We start from the raw sequence: 26,222 nt of genomic DNA, 5'->3' as shown, positions 1-26,222 counted from the left end.
GGTGGTATTGCATGCTAAAGTCAACATGAAAGCAAAATTGACCATTTAATACATGCTCCTGTTGTTGTAGGTCAGAAGATGTAACAGACACACATTCAAGTTTCAGTTTATGTCACATTTATTTTCCATGAAAATCATGGGTAGCAGTCAGCAACCGGAACACACATACACACTGTACCATAAACAGGAGTGTTTATAGTTACAAAGAAATTTAAATGCAATCATAAAATGTACAGCTCTTAAAGTAGATTACCCTGATAATGTTATTGCGTTGGCAATAAAGTACATGAAAAACAGACGACACCTCCTGTTGTGTGGTTGCATTGAGAGCAACAGTGACCGAGTACTCTGTAGGCAGTTTTGATTCTGGAAGTATCTTCCCCATCCATTTTCTCAAAATACCCTTTATGAAAATTAATCATGGTTTTATTATAGTAAAAGTGTTGTAACCATGTTGTTTTGGTCTATTGGTTACCATTTGTATAACCATGGTTTTACTATTAATACCATGGTTAAACTATGGTTAGATTAGCAGGTAAGGTTAGCAGAATCATGATTAAGTTGGGGTTACCAACAATATTAACCATAGGTTTTTGGTTTTATTTGTAGTAAAACCATGGATAACTTTCATAAGGGTAAGAAATTAAAATATAAAAATAAAAAACAAATAAAAAAAGCTATGAACCAAACATGTCAGTACAAAGAAGAAGACAATTCTAATTAATAAAATGTAATGAAAATGATAGAATGAGCTACACAGTACAATTTTTGAAAATTGATGATTGGGTGGGTGGGGGGATTTTTACTTCCTAAAACCTTCTGTTGTGCTCTGTAGTTTATGACAGATCTGACCGATTGGGCTTCTGAATAATGAGAAGCAAATTCAACATGTCATTGATTGATCAGGAGAACACATAACCCATGGCACGACAGTGTAGACCAAGTCAAATGAAAAGACTGCAATAGGGATCACAACTGCAATGCATTGTATATACAAAGTTAATGGGTTATGCATGATATGTCCACCTTTCTGTGACTAAGAGTACACAAGTACACATCCACCGCAAAGGCAAAGTTGTGTTAACAAGGACAGAAGAGTTGCAGTTACACTCCATTTTGGACAATATCAACAATGAAAACGTGTACTGAAATTGGTCCTGAAAACGTGAAGTCGGTTCAGTTACAGACTTATGTGATATAACGACCATTTAGAGAGGGTGTAAACCGCGGAGCGGCCACAGGACTGCTATAAAACTCTTTGTGACCTCAGACATGGAGGTTAAACAAACAAAAAGGAGCTTGATCACCAGTGTTAGCATGCTAGCATCATTACATGCATTTATCAGGTAGAAGACATGGGTGAATAAATATAAACTGTGGCACTTTATTTGGTTACAAAAACAAAAGCAGTAGATGATTTATAAAACCATAATCAGTTTTGGCTGTGGAAGAGGTCAACAGTGTTCTTCACTATCCAGTTGAGCCATTAAGAGTGTTCACAGTGAGGGAACCCTTTGTTGTCGCCAAGGCATGACTGGGAACGTTTCCCTAGGCTCTGAGGTGAAGGGTCTCACTTGCCATGTTTCCATCCAAAGTTGTTTATTAAACATGTGCAAACAATGGAGTATCGCATAAAACATTTGCGAACGAAACACAGCTTCCATCCCATGTGTTCAAGAGAACAAAATTTCCTGGGAAACTGCCGCAAAGTATCAGTAATAAAAGGATAAAAAGTTGCTGCAAATGTGACTTTTTTTAACATAATAAATTAGAGTGCGCAGAACGCTGTCATATTATGTTGTGTTTGATTGCCTGGTTTTAGGGAATGCTATCTTGTGAGGCAGTTCTCTGAATAATTTTGATGGCATAGTCTGGCTCAGGCATTTCAGAATGACTAAAACAATATTTGAGATGGTATGCAATGAGACTGGATAACTTGGCTAACCAGCAGACCAATCACATGATCCGTTTTTTTGTTGCACATCCAGGAATTTATTTGGTAAATTAGTTTCTTACCAAATAATAGTAATAACAAAATGTTTTTATTGAGCACATACATTTTGTAATGGCCATTTTAAGGTTTTATGCAAATCTTGGCATTTCCATCCAGCTTTTTTAATGCGATACCCCAAAATAATACCCCTAATAAGATCCTCCTCACCAACTAAATGGCGCCAGAGCAGAAAATCCCAGGATTTTTTGTGACGGCCTTGCATACAGAACTTCCTTCATACTGTATCTGGCGAACAAGCTGCACCTTCTGCCGCCATTCATCGTCCTTACAGCAGCAATCCTGTTCTTTTTTGATTCGTTGGCCAACATCCACTTGAGGAGCGTCAAGCTAGCTACCAATGTCTATCACATTGTTCATGCCTCAGAAGATTGGCTTCAGCTTTGCTACTGTATGCAGATATATTTCTTCCACCACGACTTTGAGAGCATTTTCATTTTATCAGCAGTACTGTGGACCTTCCGCTCTCGTCTGGCTCTTCTGTCGGAGTGTCGGAGCCCCACCGAGATGGCGGCGTCAAACACATCCTTCAGGTTTTTCTGCGTGAGCGAGGAGCATTCGACGTAGGCTACCGCTCCTATTTTGTCCGCCAGGGCGCGGGCGTCCTCTTCCGGGACGGGTCGCTCTCGCCGCCGTGCCAGGTCTATGAGGACCTTGACATCTTGTCGCAGGTCACACTGGGTGCCCACCAGCAGCACAGGTGTGAGCGGACAACGCCGTCGGATCTCCGGGACCCATTTCTCCCAAATGTTCTGGAAGGAAGCGGGGCTGACAACGCTGAAGCACAGCAGGAGTACGTCAGTCCGAGTGTAGCAGAAGTGACGCAACTTATCAAATTCATCCTGGGGTAGAAGAGAAAGAGAAAGGTAAATCCAATGCCCAGACAGAAGGCCTATCACTTTATGTATCACTAAACCGTGTATCATTACTGATGTTTAGAGGGTTTAGTAATGCAAGGCCTTGTGAACCTTCCCAAAAATCATTTGTGGGATTCCAAATTGTTATTTCAAATAATAAAATCCTTTAACTAGCTCTTCTGGTGTTTTATAATTCCCTGAAGCAATTAAGTGAAATTATAGGTTGGCGCTCACAAAGAACATTGCATGTGGAACACGCAGTGCACGCTTTAATCTTTTAAACTTGGCCAAAGTTTTAAACTCTGGCACACCCTGTCCCGTTTATGCTGTATAAATGAATTTAAGGTATAAATCTGCAGAGCTATTGGAGAGCAAGGCCTCTCAAATCTTTGAGAACAGTCAACAATTAAGATTGATAGGTAAGAGCGCCAAACTTTTTTAATGCCTTTGCTGCATCTACTTTTTGGTTACAAAATACACACACGCTCACACAGAATATGAAATCTATTATACCAATAAAATATTGTTCATTTTAATGAACTTTGTACACTGGTTGACCATCAACCTGTAAGACCGCTGGAGAAAAAGAAAAGGGGGGAGGGGGAATTAGTAATTTTACTGCCAGCACACACACACCTGTTTCTATTTAGTCCCCTAACACTGTAAACAAACTTCAATGGACTTCATGGACTTAAATTACAATTGAATCATTTAATGTGTTATGTTTGCTAAGAGACACGTTTCCTTGAACATTGATAGAAATAATAAGCTTTATAGGAAATATATTATGTATGTATGTGTATTTATGTATATATACACAAACACACAAATACAATATACATTTATATATATATATATATATATATATATATATATATATATATATATATATATATATATATATATATATATATATTTAAAATATTGTTCATTCGAATGAACTTTTAATTTAAAAAATGCAATAGGCATAGTGACAGGGTAATTACAGTAATCAATTTACTGCCTTGATAAGTATAGCATGATACTGTACAATTTCAATTTTTTTACTATAGTAATAATAGGAATGTATTCTGTTATATTTATATATTTAAAAAATGTCATTCTGTTCATAAAGATATAATAAAGAGATCATAAAAGGAATGCATTTGAATGAGTGGTTTACTGCAAATTTTCTGAAGCGACTTGATCTTTTTATATGATGAACAGATTGAATTTAGGCTTTTATTCACATATAAATATTCATCAACTCACACATCAGTTATGATAAACAGAAGTACAAGCTTGACGTACAAGAACTAATAAGGCTCATTCTCGTTTGTTACACGTGTTTGAACTACAGCAAGAACCAGTGAGGTTCCTTCTTGTGTTACACAGCACATTTGAGCTTCAACAAGAACCAATGAGGTTCCTTCTTGTGTTACACAGCACGTTTGAGCTTCAACAAGAACCAATGAGGTTCCTTCTTGTGTTACACAGCACGTTTGAGCTTCAACAAGAACCAATGAGGTTCCTTCTTGTGTTACACAGCACGTTTGAGCTTCAACAAAAACCAGTGAGGTTCCTTCTTGTGTTACACAGCACGTTTGAGCTTCAGCAAGAACCAGTGAGGTTCCTTCTTGTGTTACACAGCACGTTTGAGCTTCAGCAAGAACCAATGAGGTTCCTTCTTGTGTTACACAGCACGTTTGAGCTTCAACAAGAACCAATGAGGTTCCTTCTTGTGTTACACAGCACGTTTGAGCTTCAGCAAGAACCAATAAGGTTCCTTCTTGTGTTACGCAGCACGTTTGAGCTTCAGCAAGAACCAATGAGGTTCCTTCTTGTGTTACACAGCACGTTTGAGCTTCAGCAAGAACCAATGAGGTTCCTTCTCATAATACAATGTTCATTGATCAATATTTATATGTGAAGCCTAAATTTAATCTGTTCATTAAAATGTGAGCAAGTCTCTTCAGAAAATTTTGACTAAACCGCTCAAATCATTCTAATCTAGTTTTCCAGGAGAACACATAAACTAATCCAGTTTTACAAACTTTTTGAAGTGTCAAAGTGGTACAGATTTTTTTTTAGATTTCATCAAAAATACATTTGATGAAATCTTACTGGTTTGGAACGACATGAGGTTGAGTAAATGGGAGGTCAGAATTTAAATTGAGTGAAAAAATTTTAGCACATAAAAAGGCAACATATCATTATCAAATATATTTTCTTTTGTTTACGTGGACACCTGCACATCATAATGGAAGTACATCTAAACAGGTGGAGCAATGGAAAGCAATAAACTTTTGTGATACTACTGTAGCTTTTGTTTCTATACTTTGGGCAAAGTGCATTTGTTCTATTGCTTTAAAAACTATATGAAAGTCTGGCGTACTATAACTGGGAAGTGAATTCTTATCTTCCCGTGTTTGCCTGAGCTTGCCTCTGTATGGTTGAGTAAAGAGATTTATAGGTTGTGTACTAAGAGGGCAGAGTCATTTATTTGTTAACCCATGTAAGGCATGACAAAGGAGTGTCAGTTTCTGAGGTTGAAAGCCTAAACAAAATCTTTCAATGAAGCAATCTAATATTCCAATGTTCCAATCAGAATGAACGTAGAGCCAACTGCCTTTTCAAATTAGTGATATGGGAAGGCAGTTACACAACAATAAGCACTAAAAAAAAGTTAGGCATCTAAAATATCACTTGGAGACAAAACTATTGGATACACACGGTACCCTGTCCAAGCCTGTGTGGCTCAGAAACCGAGAAGGAGATCCAATAACTAAAGTGCCAATAGCTTAAGGATTGTTCTTTTCACTCCCTTTATGATTTCCTCACAGAATGGCACCCCTGCCAATCTTTTCTAATTGCTTGGATTTTGTTGCGCAATTACTTTGTCATCCAATTTCCAAATCCTGCTTTCAGAGAGTGACAGAAATGCCCTTATCAACCCCAAACAAAAATGTCTAGTTAGTTGCTGTTTCTCTTTGGTTTGGATTCAAAAGGAATGGACCGCACCAATGATGTAATGAGCCGCGGACAGTCATGACGTGAGACTAGGACACAGGTGAGGCACTGAAGTTCTTACCTGTCCAGCAGTGTCACAAAGCTGCAGTCTCACTGGTTGGCCATCCACTTGTACGACCGCTGGAGAAAAAGGGGACAAAGTGTGTTATTCTACTGCCAAACCAAACACGCACACACACACAAACACACACCTTTTTTCCATTTAGTCACCCATCACTGTAAACAAATACAACATCAATGGACATTATGGACTTAAGTTACAAAGCATCTTAAGTATTTAAATTAAATACAGTGCTAAGATACACACTTTTCCTTATACATTAATATAAATAATAAACTTTATACTAAATATATTATGGATGTGCATGTGTATAGAAATACATATGTATATACACACAGATTTTTTTATATATATACAGTATATACATGCAAATATTTCTTAAACATATACATGTGTGTGTTTTCAAATATACATAATAATTATACACAGATACACACACATAGATTATGTAAACACAAACTTTTATTCTGAATACGATTAATCATGATTAATCGATTTGAAAGCACTCTTTATGGAGCCCTTTATATAACCCTAAAAACTATAGAGACTATATATAACTATAATAAATCTTAATATTTTATTTAAATGTTATACATTTCAAAGTCTATTTAAATGTTGTTGTTATTATTGAACTTAATAATAATAATAATAATAATAATAGCTATAATTATTGTTATTATTATTTTATATTATATTTTTATCATTTTAAATGTAATAATTTTAAATAATTTTAAATCATATTATTTTCAAATGTCAGTCTGTAATAAAAAATCCTAATACAACAATATAATAATAATAATAATAATAATAATAATAATAATAATAATAATAATAAATACATTAAAATTATTGTTATTTATTATTATACACCCTCATAAACATGGTATAGATGAAGGGTGTCCAATCCTGCACTGTCCTGCAAAGTTTAGCTCCAACCCTAATTAAACACACCTAGACCAACTAATCAAGGTCCTACAAGGCATACTAGAAAGTTCCATGAAGGTGTGTTGAGGCAAGTTGGAGCTTAACTCTCCAGGACCATGTTTGAACACCCCTGGTATAGATCAACAGCCCATATTATGTAATTTGGGTAATCTATGAGAATGTTCATTCCATGATGCCACGGTTAAGTGATCTCATAAAACACAGTAACACCGAGGTCCTGGTGATGATTTGTCACTTCAAAGTGTTCTGCTTCAAGCACCCATTGTGCAATTGTCTCCAAATCCCTGTCATATGATCTGCCTTAAATTCAGCTCCTTCCCCCTCAAAGTGCCACCTGTTGAATTGCGTAACTGTTCTCAAATCAGTGCACAGATTTCTGATCTGGTTCCAGGAGTTTGAGGGTGACATCACCACTGGGGCAGCACACAATATCTGCTCAGAGGAAACTAGTGGACCGGACTTGATTTTAGGGGCCAGATTTTTTAGTCCAGGCATTATTGCGCAAGGGCTTTATAATTACAAAGACATGCTTGTGGGCACTGAACAGTGACAGGCTTTTGTTTCAGGTCCATTCAAAATATATGAAACATTTCTATGTAAAGCAATCTTTGAATTTAATTTGTTATGTACAACATGATTTTAAAAGCACTGCATTAATATCCATTAAAAATTGTCTGAAATGCAAGGGACTGTGCATGACGTCATTCTTGAACTTGGTGGTCAAATTTTCAACTATTTATGTTTCCATTTTAAACTACAACTATAAAACTACAAAAAGCGTGTTAGGTGTAAATGAGTTGAAACTATACACATTGAACTGGTTTCACAAACAACTGGTTTCTTTAGTTCAATTAGAACATTTACGAAGCTTTATAAACAATGCTTAGATAATAACATTACTAATGTGCATCATAAAACAATGGCACTGACTGACATATTTTAAGATATGTCGGTGCAAATCATTTTCCCTGAAACAGTTCAGACATGCATTTTTGGGACTAGGCAATCTAAATTAAGGTTAAAAGTCTGACTTGTTCATAGGTAATGTGATAAACTGCATTTGTGGTTACTCTGCTAAAACACCTGTATGATGAGACTGTCTTCATAGATCCACTTAAAGTCACCAAAAATGACTTTATGGCCCAATTACGCATTTAAGACTCACCTGAGAAATCGTCAAACGCCGTCGGGACGTATTTTGTTGGGTATCCATTGGTTGTGTAGCTGACAATCAGGCTGGTTTTCCCCACAGCTCCGTCCCCGAGAAACACGCACTTCAATAGCCGCCCCTGGCAATGCGCAGGCAGGGGGGATCGGGGTTTGTGTGGAGGCACCGGAGGCGCCATCAGGTGACTGTAATCCATGTGCGTTCAGACGCGCTGCTCGGCCGGACTGCAGGTGGATCGCGCACTCCTAATGGAGTGACCCGAGAAAAACACATCAATAAGAGCACTTTATAAACAACTGGGCGCTATGAGCACTGCGTAAATGCGCTTGATCCGCCGCTGTGCACATAAACCGTCAATTTTTTATAAGTCCCAATTACTCAATATCTCCACGTAAAAACACGGACGTCTCACACTCTACAACAGCTGGGTAAGGAGCGAGTGAGGCAGCTTTTATAGTAAGCTTTGGTTTGACTAGCTCCTCCCTCTTCACATGGCTGCTTGAGCACAGGCTAGCCTATTCATGATGCGTCTCACTAGAAACAATGGCAAGTGTGCGTTAAAAAGACAACAATAAACTATTAATAGGGTATGGATTGTTCTTGATTTTTTTTACATTGAGTACATTTCCAGTTTTGGCTACACTTTATTTGGTTACACTTTAAGTGTACTGTAAGTGTATGCTACATTTAAAGACATTTTGAGTGATATTGCATAACTACATGCACCTACTATAAGGTTAGGATTAGGATTTGGTTTGGTTTAGGGTTATTTGGATTTACATGTACATGTTAATTATGCATATATAGTTATTACTATAGTTACTACATGTAACATATGTAACAATGACACTAAAATAAAGTAATACCCTTTATTTTAAGGTGTCCATATACATTGTGATTATATATTTAAGGACTGATTAATAATATTTAACTACATGTACTTACATGTTAGGGTTAGGGTTAATATTAGGATTACTTACATGTAATAATATAATAATTACTATAGTAACTACATGTGTACGTTTAAATAAAAAAGTTACCCAGTTTTACCACTGTTTTAGCTTATATAACACTTTCTCACTTTTGCTGTAATGCCAGTACATCGGTGTATGCAAGCAAGCAACTAGGCTACACATTTAACTAAAAGTTAGTTTTGGTGCGTTATATTTTGGGTTGGAGGAAATGTTTTTTTAATGCATTTTCTTTCCTTTGACATGTTTTATTTTAAATATAAATTTCAGAGGAAAATGTGCAATATAGGGGGTCAGTGAACGTTTAACATGAATGTTTATGAAAAAAGTCATAAAAACATAATATATAACAATATCTTTTTAAGGTAAATGTGCGATTAGTATTTACAGAACATTTGAATGATAATTAGAATTAAACTTTAGTAGCAGAATTGAATAATAATGTGCCTTTATTTTACATTTGATTGATCCCCTGACTCTTCTCCTTTAGGCGAAAGGGTTTAAACTGATCTTTTCTGCCAGCTAGTGGTCAACATTAACTATTTAAGTTATGTAAGTAATGCATGCAAATTTGAGTAATGCATGTAGCCTATATATGCATGAAACCAAGTAATGCCACTTAACTGACAAACAATATTGTTGCCATTTTTTTGTTTTGTTATTTTAGTATATCATGTTTCATGACATTATACTTGTTATTTAATATATAGCCTACTATGCTTTACTAAAATAAAACTATATAGCATAGTAATGTCACCATTGAATTTGGATTTTTTTTTGCCTTCATACACTATATTGCAAAAAGTATTGGGACATCCCTTTAAATCATTAAATTCAGGTGTTCCAATCACTCCCATCACCACAGGTGTATAAAATCAAGAACCTAGGCATGCAGACTGCTTCTACAAATATTTGTGAAATGTCATCAGGAGCTCAGTTAATTCAAGTGTGTTGCCATCTGTGCAATAAGTCAATTTGTGAAATTTCCTCACTATTAAATATTCTGTGGTCAAGTTAGTGGTATTATAACAAAGTGGAAGCAATTGGGAAAAACAGCAACTCAGTCACAAAGTGGTAGGCCACATAAAATCAGAGTCAATACCTAGACCACCAAACTTCATGTGGCCTTCAGATTGGTTCAAGATCAGTGCGTAGAGCTTCATGGAATGGGTTTTCATGGCTGAGGAGCTGCATCCAAGCCTTACATCACCAAGTGCAATGTAAAGCATGGGATGCAGTGGTGTAAAACATGCTGTCACTGAGCAGTGGAGATGTATTCTCTGGAGTGAGTTATCACACTTCTCTGTCTGGCAATCCAATCGATGAGTCTGAGTTTGGTGGTTGCCAAGAGCGGTGCCGTGCACGGGGGGATCCCCTGCCCCATAGAAAGTTAACGTGCCCTTTTCGATCGCACCTCTGTGCCCCCGCGAGCACCGCGGCGACTCAACCTCCCCATCATCCCAAGTGTAAAGTTTGGTGCAAGGGGGGTTATGATGTGGGGTTGTTTTTCAGGGGTTGGGCTTGGCCCCTTAGTTCCAGTGAAAGGAACCCTTAATGCTTCAGCATGCTACGACATTTTGGACAATTTCATGCTCCCAACTTTGTGGGAACAGTTTTGGGATGGCCCCTTCCTGTTCCAACATGTCTGCACACCAGTGAACAAAGCAAGGTCCATAAAGACATGGATGAGCACGTTTGGTGTGGAGGAACTTGACTGGCCTGTCCTCAACCTGATAAAACACCTTTGGGATGATTTAGAGTGGAGACTGCAAGCCAGGGCTTCTCGTCCAACATAGTTGAAGCTATTATAGCTACAAAGGGTGGGACAACTCAGACCCTATGGATTAAGAATGAAATGTCCTTAAAGTCCATGTGCATGTAAAGGCAAGTGTCCCAACACCTTTGGCAATATAGTGTACCTACTGTATAAATGGTCTCATTACACTTTAAGGTAGAGCCTGTTATCCCGTAATAAGCTTTGAAAAGTTTTTTGGGGCCTGAAAGGCAGGGGTTGAAAAAAGACAGCACGTATCTGGGTAGAGTACTAAATGCAGCAGTCAGTAGTGACCTTCATCTAAATAAACTCTTTACATGATTATATTATTCTAATCTGATTTTATTATTACTTGTTCAAGTTAAGTAATGAAGAAAAAATGTGTTAATGTATTGAATCAGAGCTGTACATTTATTCAAAGGGATATTTTTTCCCTTTGCTAAAATGCTAAACAAATCATATGTGCATGAAATCAAACCTTATAACTTGTATCAATATGTCTGATAGGTGTATGCAATATGTGTGCTTTAAGTCTAAAAAACTAATCACATTACCGCAAAATGTAACTATATGACTACTTGTTTCCTTGCAACAGGCTAATTTTTCACATGAGTCATGTGGTAAGTCATACGTTTATGACATGTTTGTTTTATTTTGTTTTAAGTTTGAAAGCCTCAGTCCCTGTAACTGCATGACGGATACAGTCCCAAAATCGTAAAGGCTGGGTAGGCAATTTTTTATGCTAGTCAAAACTCTCTTCACATCCTGATAGCAACCAATAATAGAAGTAATCTAAATATTAAAACATGTACATATATCTTCTGTGAAAGTCTCAAAAAAGGACCAAAAAAAAATGGGTCTGAATGATAGGATGTCCAACTGTCAACATATGTGACCCTGGACCACAAAACCAGTCATAAGGGTTTTTTTTTAAATCCGAAAGCTGAATAAACAAGATTTCCATTGATGTATGTTTTGATAGGATAGGACAATATTTGGAAGAGATACAACTATTTGAAAATATGTAATCTAAGGGTGTACAAAATCTAAATATTAAGAAAATACCTTTAAAGTTGACCAAATGAAGTCCTTAGCAATGCATATTACTACTAATAATACAATTTTTATATTTTTATGGTATGAAATTTACAAAATATCTTCCTGGAACATCTTAATATCTTAGATAATCGATAATTTGGACCCATACAATGTATTGTTGGCTATTGCCACAAATATACCCTTGTGCCTTATGACTGGTTTAGTGGTCCAGGGTCACATATATGCATGCCTCTGCGCACACATCACACGTCATCAGCACGTTCCGTACGGCTATGTAAAGTTGTAGACACACAGCTACCGAGCGCCACAAACAAACAGCAGCCATCTTTCACAGTTCCTCCTGAAACAAAACAAGGAGTGTATGCTGTTTTCACGGCTTTATGCCAATACTGAAAGCAGTCAGGGGGTCCAAGTAAGAACTCTGTAAGTGTATTAGTCATTAATATTTTAATGTTAGGTGCTTTGAGACATAAGTTAATTTAACTGGCGATACTGTCAGAAAATGATTGCATGCTCTCTTTGGTCACAAGACCGTGACAACGTCCATCTTTGAAGCTCTCACTGTACGGCGTAGGACCACTTTAGGAGCCACGACTATAGAAATTGCTGTGTCCTTTGTCTTGTGGTAACATTATATGTATTTTGTAATCTTGCTCTTTGTGTTCATTAAATATTGTTTCATTATTCATCATCTTTTGACCCTTAATGTAGCAAACCCTGTGACAGTGGAAGGAGGGACTTTCTTTCATGTGGAATCAAACTTACACTCAAATAACACCAAGGAAACAACATTGGAAAAGAAAATAACATTGTGGTTTTAATAGCTCTTAGGTACTTTAACAGGCTTAAGCTGCCCACACACGCACACACACACACACAAACAAACACAATGCGATTTTGAGACTGTCAGAAGTAAAAACCCCATCGGGAAACTGGTCCTGCTTTATGTTTCTGCCAGGCGAACTACAGTCAGTCTGGATTCTCATTTTCACTGCTGTTACTTCACTGAAGTCATCCATGTTTTATTCAGATAACTCTCCCGTTATTGTATGGGTGGCGCAAGTATCTTAGCGATCTTAGTCTTTCATCCATACACTCGCACTCGTACTGAAATGTGGAAATGAAAACATGTCTTTAACTTATTAAAATTTCTTGATTCGATTTTCATCCAAGATTGTTCTTTGCATGGTCCTCCCTCCTTAAACCGTATTTCCTCCCATTTAAGGCCCTGTGTCCTTAGCCCCTCCCCCACTGCTGCAGAGGCGGGACTCTGAGCACAAACTGCTAATTAAGACATTTTTGAGTGACTGTGTGTAGTTTTTCCTCCTCTGTGAGATGTCTCAATGGGCTTTGGGTTTAGCTCCACCAGGGGTGGGATCCAGGGGTGGTCCGCCACCCTGGGTCAGGCGATGAAGGCTGTTCAACAGACAAAAATACAATTAAAGTAGGGTCTCATTTTTGCTCTATCATAAATAATAATAATAATAATAAGTAAAAAAAAAAAACAATGTTTGTTTATTGGCTGATGGAAATCAGATCTAGCCAATTAACTGCACAATATCATGAGTCTCATTGAAACACTGATATGAAAGGAAACTATACATTACAGTGCACAGTAGATGGCGCTATACTCACAAGTCTTTTATGTTGTCAATACGGGCATGTACTGCTACAATGCAGCTGTCCACTTTGTCCTGTAAGAAGACAGTGACATGAGCTGCAATAGATGTGTTAACATTAGGGCTGTCTATCAGTAAAAAAAAAACCCCTTCAAATTAATTGCATTATATGCTGCAAGTAGCTTTATATATCAATATTTGCTGAGAAATTCCACTAAGCCTGTTGCAATTATTGATTTAATAATTGTGGGTACTCAACTTGATTATAATTTATATTATTATATTATATTGTATATTATTATATTATTGTAACAAACATTACAAAAAGTGTCTTTAGAAGTCAATATATTGTTTTATTTTCATATCATTGCACATAAGCCATCACTCCTTATATATAAATGTGTCACATGGCTGTAAAGTTTAATGTGCCAGTTTGTTACAATTAATTATAAATTAAAATAATATACAAATATAATATAATATAGAAACTTACGTAAACAGAGTGTTTCTCTGAACCAATTAAAAATATATATATTTGCAAATATGCTGTGTGAAGTTACATTGCACCCAATTTAACAGATGGAAACACAATGTAATTGATCACAATAAGCAATAATAAATAACCCTAATTGAATGTAAGGAAGATTAAATATTATAGATATGGAGAATAGGAATATAATGTAATCTGTGAAAAACAGCTATTGTATGACTTTGTATATGAGGTTTCAGTATTTTAGCATTATACTATACAATTTTAAGAAACACAGATATAAAATTATATATAAAAGTCTGAAGGTGGGAGGTAGGAGATCCACTAAAATCATTTTCAGATTTCATTATAGAGGATCCAGATCTACTCCGGGTGCAAATAACTGCCTAATTAAAACCTCAATGCCTGATGTCACCGCACATCATGGAATTAACATCTGTGACTTTTGTACAAAATGTTTCTTATTTTCCACCTTTTTTCTGAACACGGAAGTCACGCTCAGCAACTTAGCAATTTTGTTCCTAGATTTAGCAAAAGGTTTTCAGACAACCCTGGGACTTTTTTTCTCTCTCCAAAAAGCACATATCAACATATTTAGTTACTTTTTGAATTTATTTGGCAATAAATACATATATTTGGCGAATTTATTTTAGCAAGACTGCTCACTCCTTGACTTTAGCAAAATGCTAAAATTCACACATTTTCCTACTAAATGTCAAAAATGATTCAATGATCAACTCTGTCCCATAGCATGTTCTATATAGTATAAATGTGTGTAGTATGAATGTAATCTGGACATACTATGTCTGTCATGTTGTCCTTGTCCTTTCTCAAAACACATCCAGGAATTTCTTCAGTTTATTGCTGTTGCTGTGACAGTCAACAACAGCCCAACTTATCCTTGTGCTTATTTGAATTTTTGGTAATGTTCAAAAAGTTTCTGTTTAATTCATTCAGTCACTCTTTTACCCCATTTTAACAAGGGCCTTATGGAGACCGGAAAAGGACAGCATCCAAACGAAAATAAAATCTATTATGGCAGCACTCATCATTTGCTCCAGTAAAAGGTGGATGTACATTATTATATAGATGCAGGCTTTTTTGAATATGAAAATGCTCTGACTAAAGAAATACATGAATATGCATGAGATGCCACTGTTGTTGTAGCCCACAGAGATTGTGTTACCTGGTGCCTTGTGTAAAACAGAGGGACAGAGAAGACGGCAATCACACCTGGACACCACATGATGACAAAACAACTAGTTAGAAACACATTTAGCATTAACTTCTCATAAAGCACCACTAATATAATGCTCGGTTCAGACTACACGATTTTAGGCAGATTTTGGCATGAACCATTTGACGCAGGGTGTTGTGGGGATTTGTAAATTACAATGGATGTTGGGATGCAAGAATCAATCATTTTATCCCAATAGGAGCACAGAAGCTCTTCTGTACACGGTTTTCAAACATGCCAATACGAAAGAAAGATAATATTATAGACTATATATTTGTATGCACGTGGCGTCACCATCGGCCGGAGTGACTGGGGTTATGCCCCCTGAGTGGCAAAAAGACTGAGTCAGCATTGGTTCACAGCGTGAATACCGTGAAAAACACACAAAACCATGCCCAACATGTTTTCGCTTCGGTGAGTAATGTAGCCAATCATAGACATGATCGTTGATTTTTAGAACGCAATGGCGAATCACAAAGGATGAAGTTAGAATCCACACACCGCTCGAGTTTTTGTCCAGTGCTGAGTTCTGCACATGCACAAATCCTCTCTAACAAGGTGTAGACATTATGTAAAAAATAGATTCATTGTGTAGTCAGCTTCACTGATAATTATACCAACTTTGTGAGATCACGTTCATTGAATGAGTGACAGACTGTGATAAATATTTATGTATCGAAATCTATGTATTGGGTAAGTTATTCTAAAAAAAGAATTAAAAGTCACTAATTACTAATTACATCTTCAATAGTGTAATTAGATTACTGTACAAATTACTCTCTCCAAAAAGTATTTAATTACTTATTACTAATTACTTTATAAATCTTATATCAACATCGACAAGTTAAGTGATTCAAGGATAGACATGAAATGGCTCTTTTAATTCATTCAAATACAAAATATAAAACTACATCAATTATTCTTATTAACTGACCATAGTTTTACAAGTGAGAAGGATAGATAAAAACATGCATTTCAAAGTTGTTATATTAATTCCACTATTGTATCATTTAACTGTATTTATTTCAATTAAATATGAAGTAACTGTAATTAAATTACACAAAAACTAAGAGTAATCCCTTACTTTAATTTTTCAAGGGAAAAGTAATTAAATAACAGTAACTAATTACTTGACTAGTTACACCCAACACTGATCGAAATTAGGCTCATATAAATGCCATAAAAACATGATTCCTGGCTCCATGTCAATATCCATGGAACATCTTGGGACCGAGTCTGCGCAGTAGCGATTTCGTGACCGGAGTTGCGCAGTAGAGAGAAGGAAGTCGAGCAGGAAGTATAGTCACGATATCAAAAGCCCGCCCACACTCTTACAGATGCAGAACAATTAATTATGTTGGTGTGAAATAAACAGTTATGGAAATGTAGAAATTAAAGCTAAAGCTCCAATCTGCTCCCAAAAATCCCGAAAAAAGTCTGTTAGTGCCTGCAGTGACAACTTCACTCAGAGAAGACGTCGATCTCAGCTGTCAATCATGACGTCACACCCCCCGTTTTTATAGCATCAGATAACTAACTAAAACTCAACTTATTTTAAAAACGAACACTTGAAATGAAATGATGTCGTGATGATAACTGCCTTCAATGACATAAACTAACTTTGGGGAAAAAATATTTGAAGTGTAATTTTATTATTTGGTTTGCCTCGTGGCCATTGGAAAACAGAGGGGCAACTATACTGGGACCGGTCACCGGGGGACGATCGAGGCGCGATAGCTTCAGAGAGGGGCACTGCAGGCTTGGTTTAAACTGATAACCGTTTGTTTTAGTCGTTTTTTCCCCTGTTAAATCCAGTCATGCAGCCTCTCTTCTGCCACTCAGTCAAAGCTGAAGGGGCGTGCTCCGACGGGAAAGTGGCGTCAATGCATACCCTCTATTGGTGCAAATGAGGAAAGATTTAATGGCCGTACTCCTGCCTTTATGATGTTTCCTCAAGTAACTACCACGATAGAGTAAAAAAAAGATAGCGGAGGCGATTTAGCAACATGATGAATTGGCTTTTTTTTTTTACTATTGGCTAAAAAAAGTTCTCTGGGTTTTTCTGACATCAAGACATTTTTAAATCAATATTAGCCAGGGGTAACGGTTGCTTCACAACGTTTTTCAACGTTTCATGCAACTGCTGCCAGGGGGTGAAATGCGAGAATCATATGCGAGTGTCGGATCTAGTGGAAAGGCGTTTTGACGTGTGTTTTTTTTGTCGGCAACACGACAAGAATTTAGGAATCAAAATCGCATAATCTGATACAATGACTAGCGTAACAGGCAAAAATATTGTGTAGTCTGAACCCGGCATAACTTCCAGGATATTACATTACAAATTACAGGACCGAGGATATACAGTGACCTGAGAACATATTTAGACAATTAAGCCAAATTAAGCCTAAGCGGAATGTCATTGCATTAGATAACAATACAATAAAACATTAGATACATTTTGCATATTCAAACACGTTACAAGCAATGTTTTACAAAAAGAACCTCAGGTTTCAAAAAAACTTAAGTCTTAAAACATTTCGTGCTTGACATGCATTTGATATCTGGTATTGTGTTGTTCATTATGGAAATGAGTTGCTGTTGCTGTGTTCTTTAATTTGCGCATTGTCCGTAGATCACTTGCAAAACTTTCAAACTTTTCACTCCCACTGTGCTTTGCGACCCATTGCGGTCTCATGCTAATTTGCCCTCTTTAGTAAATCAGGTCCCATTGTTCAATTTTTGTAAGCAAAAAAAGCATTGTGGTCTTCAAACTTTGAAATTTCATAGTTTATGTAAACTGACTGCAAGTTACACAACATAACTCAAATTTAAAAGTTGTAAAGTTGTAAATATGGATTTCATACCGATGATGAGCAAGGTAAGGCCATTGCAGAGATTTCCCAGGAACGTGACCAGATACATCAGCAACAAGAACTGGGAATAACAACAACCATTTATAAACAGTTAATATAGAAAACACAAATTTGATTCCACCACTTCAGCATTCTGTTCAAACATGACATCCACAGCATGATTGTTACACTGTAAAAAAAAAAAAAAAAAAAAGTCTCCAATTGAACATTTTCTAGTGACTGATTGCATCTAAATTTTTCAGTTGGCCCAATTGATCCAGTTTAATTCACAGAAATTAAATTACTAATAAAATTAAAATGTTTGATGCCAACTAAAAATGTTTGATGTGATCAGTCACTTGAAATGTTTCAACTGGATACCTGAATTTTTTTTCAGTGTATCTAACACTGCGCTTCTAGTAGAGAAGAGAAAATGTTTCCTCTTATATCTCTCAGTCAGGAGTTTCTAGTCACCAAGTCTGAAACTGGAAACCGCACTCAGGACAAGAACCTCTTGTATCCTCTCGTCTCGTACTACATAAGACCACATGTGTCCTCCCATGTCACATTCCACACAGGTCATACTGTGACTCTGTGACACCACGAAACTTGAGGATCGTTGAGAGTTTCAGCTGAAGACTCTGCAGTGCTAGGCTGAATTGGTCAGTTTAGATGTGTCTAAAAGACCAAGTCAGATCACTTTTATAGGACTTGTCCTCTAATACATGTGGATTTAATTTTTTCCACATGAGGAAAAAACCCTGGTAATCTCATATGTGTCTCAGTTAGCTATCAGAAGACACATCAACAATAACTCAAACTACGCTCAGATAGGCAAGATACCAAAGTCTGCAATCAAAGGAACTCCATTAGAGATCTCAATATGAACTCAAACATTTATCATCAAATTCTTCCTTAAATAAATGATATCAACATCAATGTTGCAGCTCTATATATTTACTTTATTTAATGTTTAGTCACTAATCTCCAGATGTAAAACCATAAAAGTAGCATAAAAACACAACAGCAATTTACAATTCATAGTTTTCTCTCAATATGCAAAATATTATCATGGATTCTGTAATTCTGTGCCATAATGTCTGGGAGACACGCCATGTCAAGATATGCCTGAAAATACACCCTAAAACACTGTCAGAAGTATTTAATGTGGTAATTCTTGAGTTTTATTTAGAGTGACAGCTGTTAAGTGCACAGCTGAGAGGCCTGAAATAATGAAAATATATTTTGTCCTCTGTAAAGGACCTTTTTTAATGGCTACAGTTCTGGATTTATGAATTTCATGGAAAGAGAAACAATTAGGTATGTTATTTTGTAATTATTATTTAATGTATAGTCATGTAAATGAACAAGCAAGAACAAATAGTTGGTTTCTTCCTGTTGAGACGATACTACAGGTCAATAGCCTAAAAACACATATTCCTATGAAATATGATATATTTTTCAACATTTTGTTTCTCACTCATTAAAATGCATTTCTCTTGAGGATGAAGGAAAAAAAAGTCACATTCAAGGACTGAATATAAGAGGAGACCAAAAAACTAAAAAAAATAAATGAGAATTTAATAAATAGAAGTGGAGAAGAGAAGAAAATAGGACAAAAATATTTTATGACAGGAACTACAGAACATAAAACGAGAAATGTGAATGTGTACAAGCCATGTGAATCTTTCTGAAAGAGAGATGTTCTCAGAGAGAGAGAGAGAGAGAGAGAGAGAGAGAGAGAGAGAGAGAGAGAATTTGAGACTGATGACTCTTTTCATGAACGTGGAATATAATCGTTTAGGGTATGGGGTACAGATTAGGGTATGGGTGTTAAGACAAATACATTTTATACAAAACCATGAATTCCAGGGCTGTACCTTGAGGGAGTTAAATAGGTTGCCCACAAAGATGAGGTTCCTCAGAGTGTCCACCGCAGAGAAGGACAACAGAATAGCCCTCTGCACGTAGCTCTGAGCTTCTTCCCCACTTAAACCGATGTCCAAGTCTAGATATGACCTGCAACACATCAATGCAGAGAGACACAGCCGTACACTCATTGAAAACACAGATGTCAAATTAACATTTTGGCATCAAGATGATGCATTTAACTGAATTAGAGGCCATAGTTTCTTCTTCAAAAGTTTCACAGTTTCTCTTTTGTCCATATGAAAATAAACTTTTCACACTCTCCCTAATTTATTCATTTAATTTGTTTTCTAATAATGTCCATAAACGTGCATCACAGAAGAATACTGTAATTTTTATATAATAATGAATAATGCAATTTCCGTGCAATTTCCATGACATCTCATATCCCCTGATTAATATAGTATTCTGTGGTGGAATTTATCTTGTATACATTTTTGTAACAAAATGTCTTATTTTTTTCTAAGGCTAATCTCATGGCTAGCATTTTATATATCCTATACAATAGGGCTAAAATTCTATTTTGGACAGAATTAAAACTTTTGTATTAAATCAAAAATAAAACAACTCCCAATGACTTTTGACGAACTTCATTAGAGGCAAAAATTTTGGTCAATGGAAATGATGTCATTGGTCATGTGTGAAAAACATGTAAATATATCTAGTGAACACTGCAAGCAAAAGTAAATGTATCTTATTTGTATCAGTATATTTTATAATATTTTATTTTATCAGTAGGGAACAATCTTAACAATTTTTTGTACTGTAGAAATATTAGCACTTTTCCTAATAAGCACTTTGGAATGTCATGATCTTTGAACACAAGGCTTGCAGTGTTGGGGAAAGTTACTTTTAAAATGAATGCATTAATTTAAAAAAAGTAAACTAATAAAAAGTAACTAATTGCAATTAATACAAAAAATGAAACACAAATGTGATGTTTATCCAAAGTCATTTCTGCTTAGTATTGCTGAATTGCATTATCGAATGTCATCAGCATAGAAACTGGAAAGTGAAAATGAGGTTAAATATATAAAGTATATACAGTACAGTATGTTTTATTTAACATTTGAACATTCAAATTATTGGAGGTTTACACAATATTCTGAGTTTGCATTACACTATTCATTTTGTGGAATACTGAATCTGTTTTTGTGCAAATGAAATGTAAATGCATGTGAACATTTAGAATGGTAAAGCACTTTTTCTTGTTCCCTTTCGGGGAACTCGAGCTGCGTCGAAACGCTGTGAGAACGCCTCTGCGTTAATGCGTCGTGAAGCGCCTGTAGAACCATTCCATCGGAAAAAAGATCGATCGTCGCCGACGTGATGACGTCGCCGACGTGATGACGTCATCAACCGGAGACTATAAAAGGTCCGCGAACACAAACAGGAACTAGCTTCTGTGCCTTCAGTAAGCGATCTGTGTGAACCTGTCTGTCTATTTGGTGTTTTTGTCTGTCTATTATCAGAGATTTTCCACCCTTTTGTTAAATATTTCATATATTAACAGAAAAAAGAGAAAATAAAATAGATAGAAATGGCGAGTGAAAGCAGCAATTTCAGAAAGTGTGTTCCTCCCTGCCCACGCTACATCTCGGGCAGGGACACACATCTTCTCTGTGTTGCATGCTTGGGAGCGCAGCATGCCCAGGCAGCCCTCGAGGGGGCTGCTTGCGAGCACTGTGAGCGTATGCCACTGAGAACGCTGCGCTCCCGCCGGGCACTCTTCGAGGAGGGTGCCTCGGCTCGTGTTCCCCGCGGCTCTGGTCCCGCTGCTGCCGAGGCAGAGCGGAGGCTGCAGTCGTGGGGTTCACAATGGGATGTTGCAGAGGGGTTTGAGACGGGCACTGCCTTATCTCTGCCCTCACCTGCTCCATCCAGCGGTTCTTCTCGGGGCTTGGAAGCACGCATTGCGGTTTCTTCCCTCCCGAGAGAGCCGCCGGTGCTCCAACTATCCAGCTCCGAGGAGGTGGACGTTGAGAGCATCGCGACTGAAGATTCGCCACTTCAGTCCCATGCGAGTAAAAAAAAAAAAAAAAAAAAAGTGGACTTTACAGAGGGGTTTGAGACGGGCCCAGCCTTATCTCAGCCCTCACCTGTATCGTCCAGTGTCTCGTCTCGGGGTTTGGAAGCCCGCTCTGCGGTCTCTTCCTCCCTGGGCGGGGCACCGGTGCTCCAACTATCCAGCTCTGAGGAGGTGGACGTTGAGAGCATCGCGACTGAAGACTCGCCACTTCAGTCACCCGCTAGTGAGTTGAGGTTCTCACGAGAGCTGTGGCCAGGTTAAATATAAAAATAAGAAATGACTGGCTGGCTGATAGATCTGAATCCCATCGAAATCAGAGAGAACGAAATTAGATGAGCGATTCCTGCCCTCTCGTGCAATGCATCAACGTCCTGCCATTCTTCCCTGACCTGCACACCGAGGTGTCTAGGTCATGGAGGAAACAAGCGGTATCATATAGAGTGTTCAGCCCACATACATCTGCATATAGTAATATATTTGGGCTGAGACACTATGGTTATGGGGCGATGCCGAAGATCGAAGAGACGCTTGCGAGCTATCTCTCGCCTTCAGCTGCATCGTCCCTGGCATTTCCCCTCCGAAGGAAATCGGTGCTTACCTCAGCACACGGTACCCGTCTTCCTTCGGTGCCCACAGGGGGCCGCGCTGCTAACCCCGCCGCAATGTCAGGGCGCAGAGGGTCTCCGCGGGCCACCTGGGGGTGGTCCGCCCCCTCCTCGGAGGGCATGCGAGCAGTCAGGTCAGGTGTTCCCTGCCGGTTCGCCGTTTCAGGGCACTGCACTCGCTGCTCGAATTACACCAGAGGCCAGCCTCGAGAGGCTGGTTCCCTTAGTTTCCCCTCCGTGGGAAGACGGTGCTTACCTCAGCATACGGTACCCGTCTTCCTTCGGTACCCTCAAGGGGCCGCGCTGCCAACCCCGCCGCAATGTCGGGGCGCAGAGGGTCTCCGCGGGCCACCTGAGGGTGGTCCGCCCCCTCCTCGGAGGGCAGGGGAAACAAAAGGACGCTGAGGGTAGTCCCCTCCGAAGGGAAACGGTGTTTACCTCTGCCTACGGTACCCGTTGTCCTGCAGCGCCCTCTGGGGGCCGCGCTGCCAACCCCGCCGCAATGCCGGGGCGCAGACGGTCCCCGCGGGCCACTCGAGGGTGGTCCGCTCCCCCTTCGGGGGGCTCCCGAGCAGTCAAGTCAGTCGTTCCCTGCCGGTCCGCCGCTTCAGGGCACTGTGCTTGTTGCTCAAAATACACCAGAGGCCAGCCTCGAGAGGCTGGTTCCCTTAGTAGATTTTCTAGACGAGTGGAAACGTCTATCGAATATATCTCAGTGGGTCCTGCAGATAATAGAAAAGGGGTACGCCATTCAGTTCAGAAGTCGGCCACCTCCTTTCTGCGGTGTCCTACCTACAGAGGTGGGCCCGGAGCAGGCTCTGGTAATGGCACAGGAAGTAGAGACACTCCTGCAAAAAGGGGCTATAGTGAGGGTTCCCCCTCCCAGCAGGGAGTCTGGCTTTTATAGCCGTTACTTCATCGTGCCGAAGAAGGATGGGGGCTTACGCCCGATATTAGATCTGCGGCTATTGAATCGCTCGGTGGCCAAGCTCAAATTCAAGATGCTTACACTCAGACAGATTGTAGCGCAGGTCAAATCGGAGGAATGGTTTGTTACCATAGACCTCAAAGATGCGTATTTTCATGTCTCCATCTTTCCACATCACAGGAAGTTCCTGAGGTTTGCCTTCGGGGGAGGGGCATACCAATATCGTGTACTTCCCTTCGGTCTAGCACTGTCACCCCGCACGTTCACCAAGTGTGTGGATGCAGCTCTGGCGCCGCTGCGTCTACAGGGCATCCGCATACTGAACTATATCGACGACTGGCTGATTCTAGCGAATACAGAGCAGATGGCGGTTCAGCATCGAGATGCTGTTCTCGCCCATATGTCGAAACTGGGGTGGAGGCTGAACGCCAAGAAGAGTGTGCTTTCTCCGGCTCAGAGAACCACTTTTCTAGGTGTGAGCTGGGACTCGGTAATTATGCGGGCGCAATTATCGCCAACACGCATAGCATCGATCCTGGCAGCCGCCAAAGAACAGAAGCTAGGCCGAGCCGTCACTGTGAAACGGTTCCAGAAACTGTTAGGTCTCATGGCAGCAGCGTCCAACGTGATATCTTTTGGCCTACTGTACATGAGGCCACTGCAGTGGTGGCTCAAAACAAAAGGGTTCTCCCCGAGGGGAAATCCGCTCCGCACGATCAAAGTCACGCGGCGATGCCTACGTGCTCTGGTCATGTGGAAAAACCCGCTCAGGGTCCCGTGTTGGGGGCTCATGTTCGTCGCGTAACGCTAACGACAGATGCCTCTCTCACGGGCTGGGGGGGCGACCATGAGTGGTCGCTCATCCCAGGGTCTATGGCAGGAACATCAGCGGCACTGGCACGTAAATCGGCTAGAGATGCTCGCAGTGTTTCTTGCATTGAAACAGTTCCTGCCCGACCTCAAGGGGCCACCATGTGCAGACAACACATCGGTGGTCGTCTATATAAATCACCAGGGGGGTCTGAGGTCCCGTCCGGTGGACAATTGGCACATCGGATCCTCCTGTGGGCCCAAGGGAAATTGCTGTCAGTCAGAGCAGTATATATCCCGGGGGTCCTGAATCAGGAAGCAGACAGCCTGTCGAGGCAGGGGCCGAGGCCCGGGGAATGGAGACTCCACCCAGAAGTGGTGGAGCTCCTATGGAAGGTATATGGGAGCTATTTGCTTCGGCGGAGAGTTCTGCACTGCCCGCAGTGGTTTCTCTGACCCATCCAGCCCCTGGGGTTGGATGCCATGGTACAGGGGTGGCCGAGGCTACCTCTGTACGCCTTCCCCCCGATTGTCTTGCTTCCAGGAGTTCTGGAGAGGGTACGCCGGGACGGGGCCCAGGTACTCCTAGTGGCTCCGTATTGGCCGACCCGAGTATGGTTTTCGGACCTGATATCTTTTCTGGAAGGCTCTCCGATGGAGATTCCGACCAGGAGGGATCTACTCTCTCAGGCGGGCGGGAGATTCCTGCACCCACGCCCAGAGATGTGGTAACCGTGGGCCTGGCCTCTGAGGGGGCTAGGCTCATAGAGGAAGGTCTCTCGGCCGAGGTCGTAGAGACCATCCTTCACTCCAGAGCTCCGTCCACGAGGAAACTGTACGCTCTGAAAGGGAAACTTTTCTCAGCATGGTGCAGAGAACGCCAGTGGGACCCAGTTAACTGCCCGGTTGGTACAGTGCTGGAGTTTCTGCAGGCAAGGTTCTCGGCAGGGTTGACCCCCTCCACAATAGAGGCGTACGTGGCGGCCTTGGGTGCCGTCCACGTCCCTTTGGGTGGAGTGTCTTGGGAAGACACCCTCTGATTACACGTTTCCTCCGTGGCACTTTAAGGTTGAGGCCTGTTATGCACTCATGTCTAGAGTTTGTGCCGGGGTTTTCTCATCCCAGGCCGGGTTATGTCCCCAAGGTTCCTCGAGCCCACGGGGCCCCATTACTCTTTAAGCATTCTGTCCTCCTCCTTTCACGACGTCAGACCAGGAAGATTAATCTGCTGTGCCCTGTTAGAGCACTAGATACTATGTCCACAGAGCTGCCAAAAAGCTGTGGAGGAAAACTGATCAGCTGTTTGTCTGTTTCGGGCCCCCTAAGAAGGGGCCCCAGTATCTAAGCAGAGGATGAGCAAGTGAGTGGTCGAGGCCATCTCACTTGCTTATGAGGCGGCCGGGCAGCAGTCTCCACTGGCTGTCCGGACGCATTCAACCAGGGGTATGGCTGCTTCTTAAGCACTTTTGTCGGGGGCGTCCCTCCACGATATTTGTAAACGCGGCCGGATGGTCGTCTCCTTTAACTTTCGTCAGGTTCTATGAACTAGACCTGGCATCTACAGTTGGGGCACAGGTACTCTCGTAACCGTGTGCGCTTCGGCTTCACACATACGAGACACTTGGTCCTATGGCGATGTGGGTATAAGCGTTCTCACAGCGTTTCGACGCAGCTCGAGTTCCCCGAAAGGGAACGTCTCGGTTACGTATGTAACCCTAGTTCCCTGAGGGAACGAGACGCTGCGTCGCTCTGCCATACTCCCGGCGTGTCCGTGATCACTTACTTCAGGCTTTATCAGAAGCTAGTTCCTGTTTGTGTTCGCGGACCTTTTATAGTCTCCGGTTGATGACGTCATCACGTCGGCGACG

At 39.9% G+C, this 26,222-nt stretch overlaps 2 protein-coding genes across 4 annotated transcripts in view; both read right to left on the bottom strand.

The window, feature by feature from the left end:
• Positions 1 to 100: 100 nt before the first annotated feature.
• Positions 101 to 8,492, bottom strand: rhoub (ras homolog family member Ub). The gene is made up of 3 exons (XM_067450966.1): positions 8,049 to 8,492; positions 5,939 to 5,997; positions 101 to 2,853 (listed from the first exon to the last, which is right to left on the bottom strand). The coding sequence occupies exons 1-3, from the start codon at positions 8,245 to 8,247 to the stop codon at positions 2,398 to 2,400; spliced, it is 714 nt and encodes a 237-aa protein (XP_067307067.1). The 5' UTR covers positions 8,248 to 8,492; the 3' UTR covers positions 101 to 2,397.
• Positions 8,493 to 12,646: 4,154 nt separating this feature from the next.
• Positions 12,647 to 26,222, bottom strand: part of rtn2a (reticulon 2a) — a 28,590-nt gene continuing 15,014 nt past the window's right edge. For all 3 annotated transcript variants that reach the window (XM_067450962.1, XM_067450963.1, XM_067450964.1), the window contains 5 exons: positions 19,934 to 20,072; positions 18,066 to 18,135; positions 15,151 to 15,197; positions 13,491 to 13,549; positions 12,647 to 13,271 (listed from right to left, as the gene is read on the bottom strand). In XM_067450962.1, coding sequence (XP_067307063.1) covers positions 13,196 to 13,271; positions 13,491 to 13,549; positions 15,151 to 15,197; positions 18,066 to 18,135; positions 19,934 to 20,072 — 391 coding nt within the window. In that variant the 3' untranslated portion in view covers positions 12,647 to 13,195. The remainder of the gene's footprint in view (positions 13,272 to 13,490; positions 13,550 to 15,150; positions 15,198 to 18,065; positions 18,136 to 19,933; positions 20,073 to 26,222) is intronic.

The sequence above is a fragment of the Pseudorasbora parva genome, chromosome 8 (assembly GCF_024679245.1).
Source record: "Pseudorasbora parva isolate DD20220531a chromosome 8, ASM2467924v1, whole genome shotgun sequence".
Lineage (NCBI taxonomy): Eukaryota > Metazoa > Chordata > Actinopteri > Cypriniformes > Gobionidae > Pseudorasbora > Pseudorasbora parva.
This window is presented reverse-complemented; position numbering and strand designations above follow the sequence as displayed.

What these genes read in the sequence shown, in the direction of transcription:
- rhoub (XM_067450966.1), bottom strand. Translation starts at nt 8,247, where the DNA reads ATGGATTACAGTCACCTGATGGCGCCTCCGGTGCCTCCACACAAACCC. An exon ending in GGCGTTTGACGATTTCTCAG is followed by an intron (nt 5,998 to 8,048) that starts GTGAGTCTTAAA and finishes CTTTTTCTCCAG; the next exon opens with CGGTCGTACAAGTGGATGGC. An exon ending in TTTGTGACACTGCTGGACAG is followed by an intron (nt 2,854 to 5,938) that starts GTAAGAACTTCA and finishes CTTCTACCCCAG; the next exon opens with GATGAATTTGATAAGTTGCG.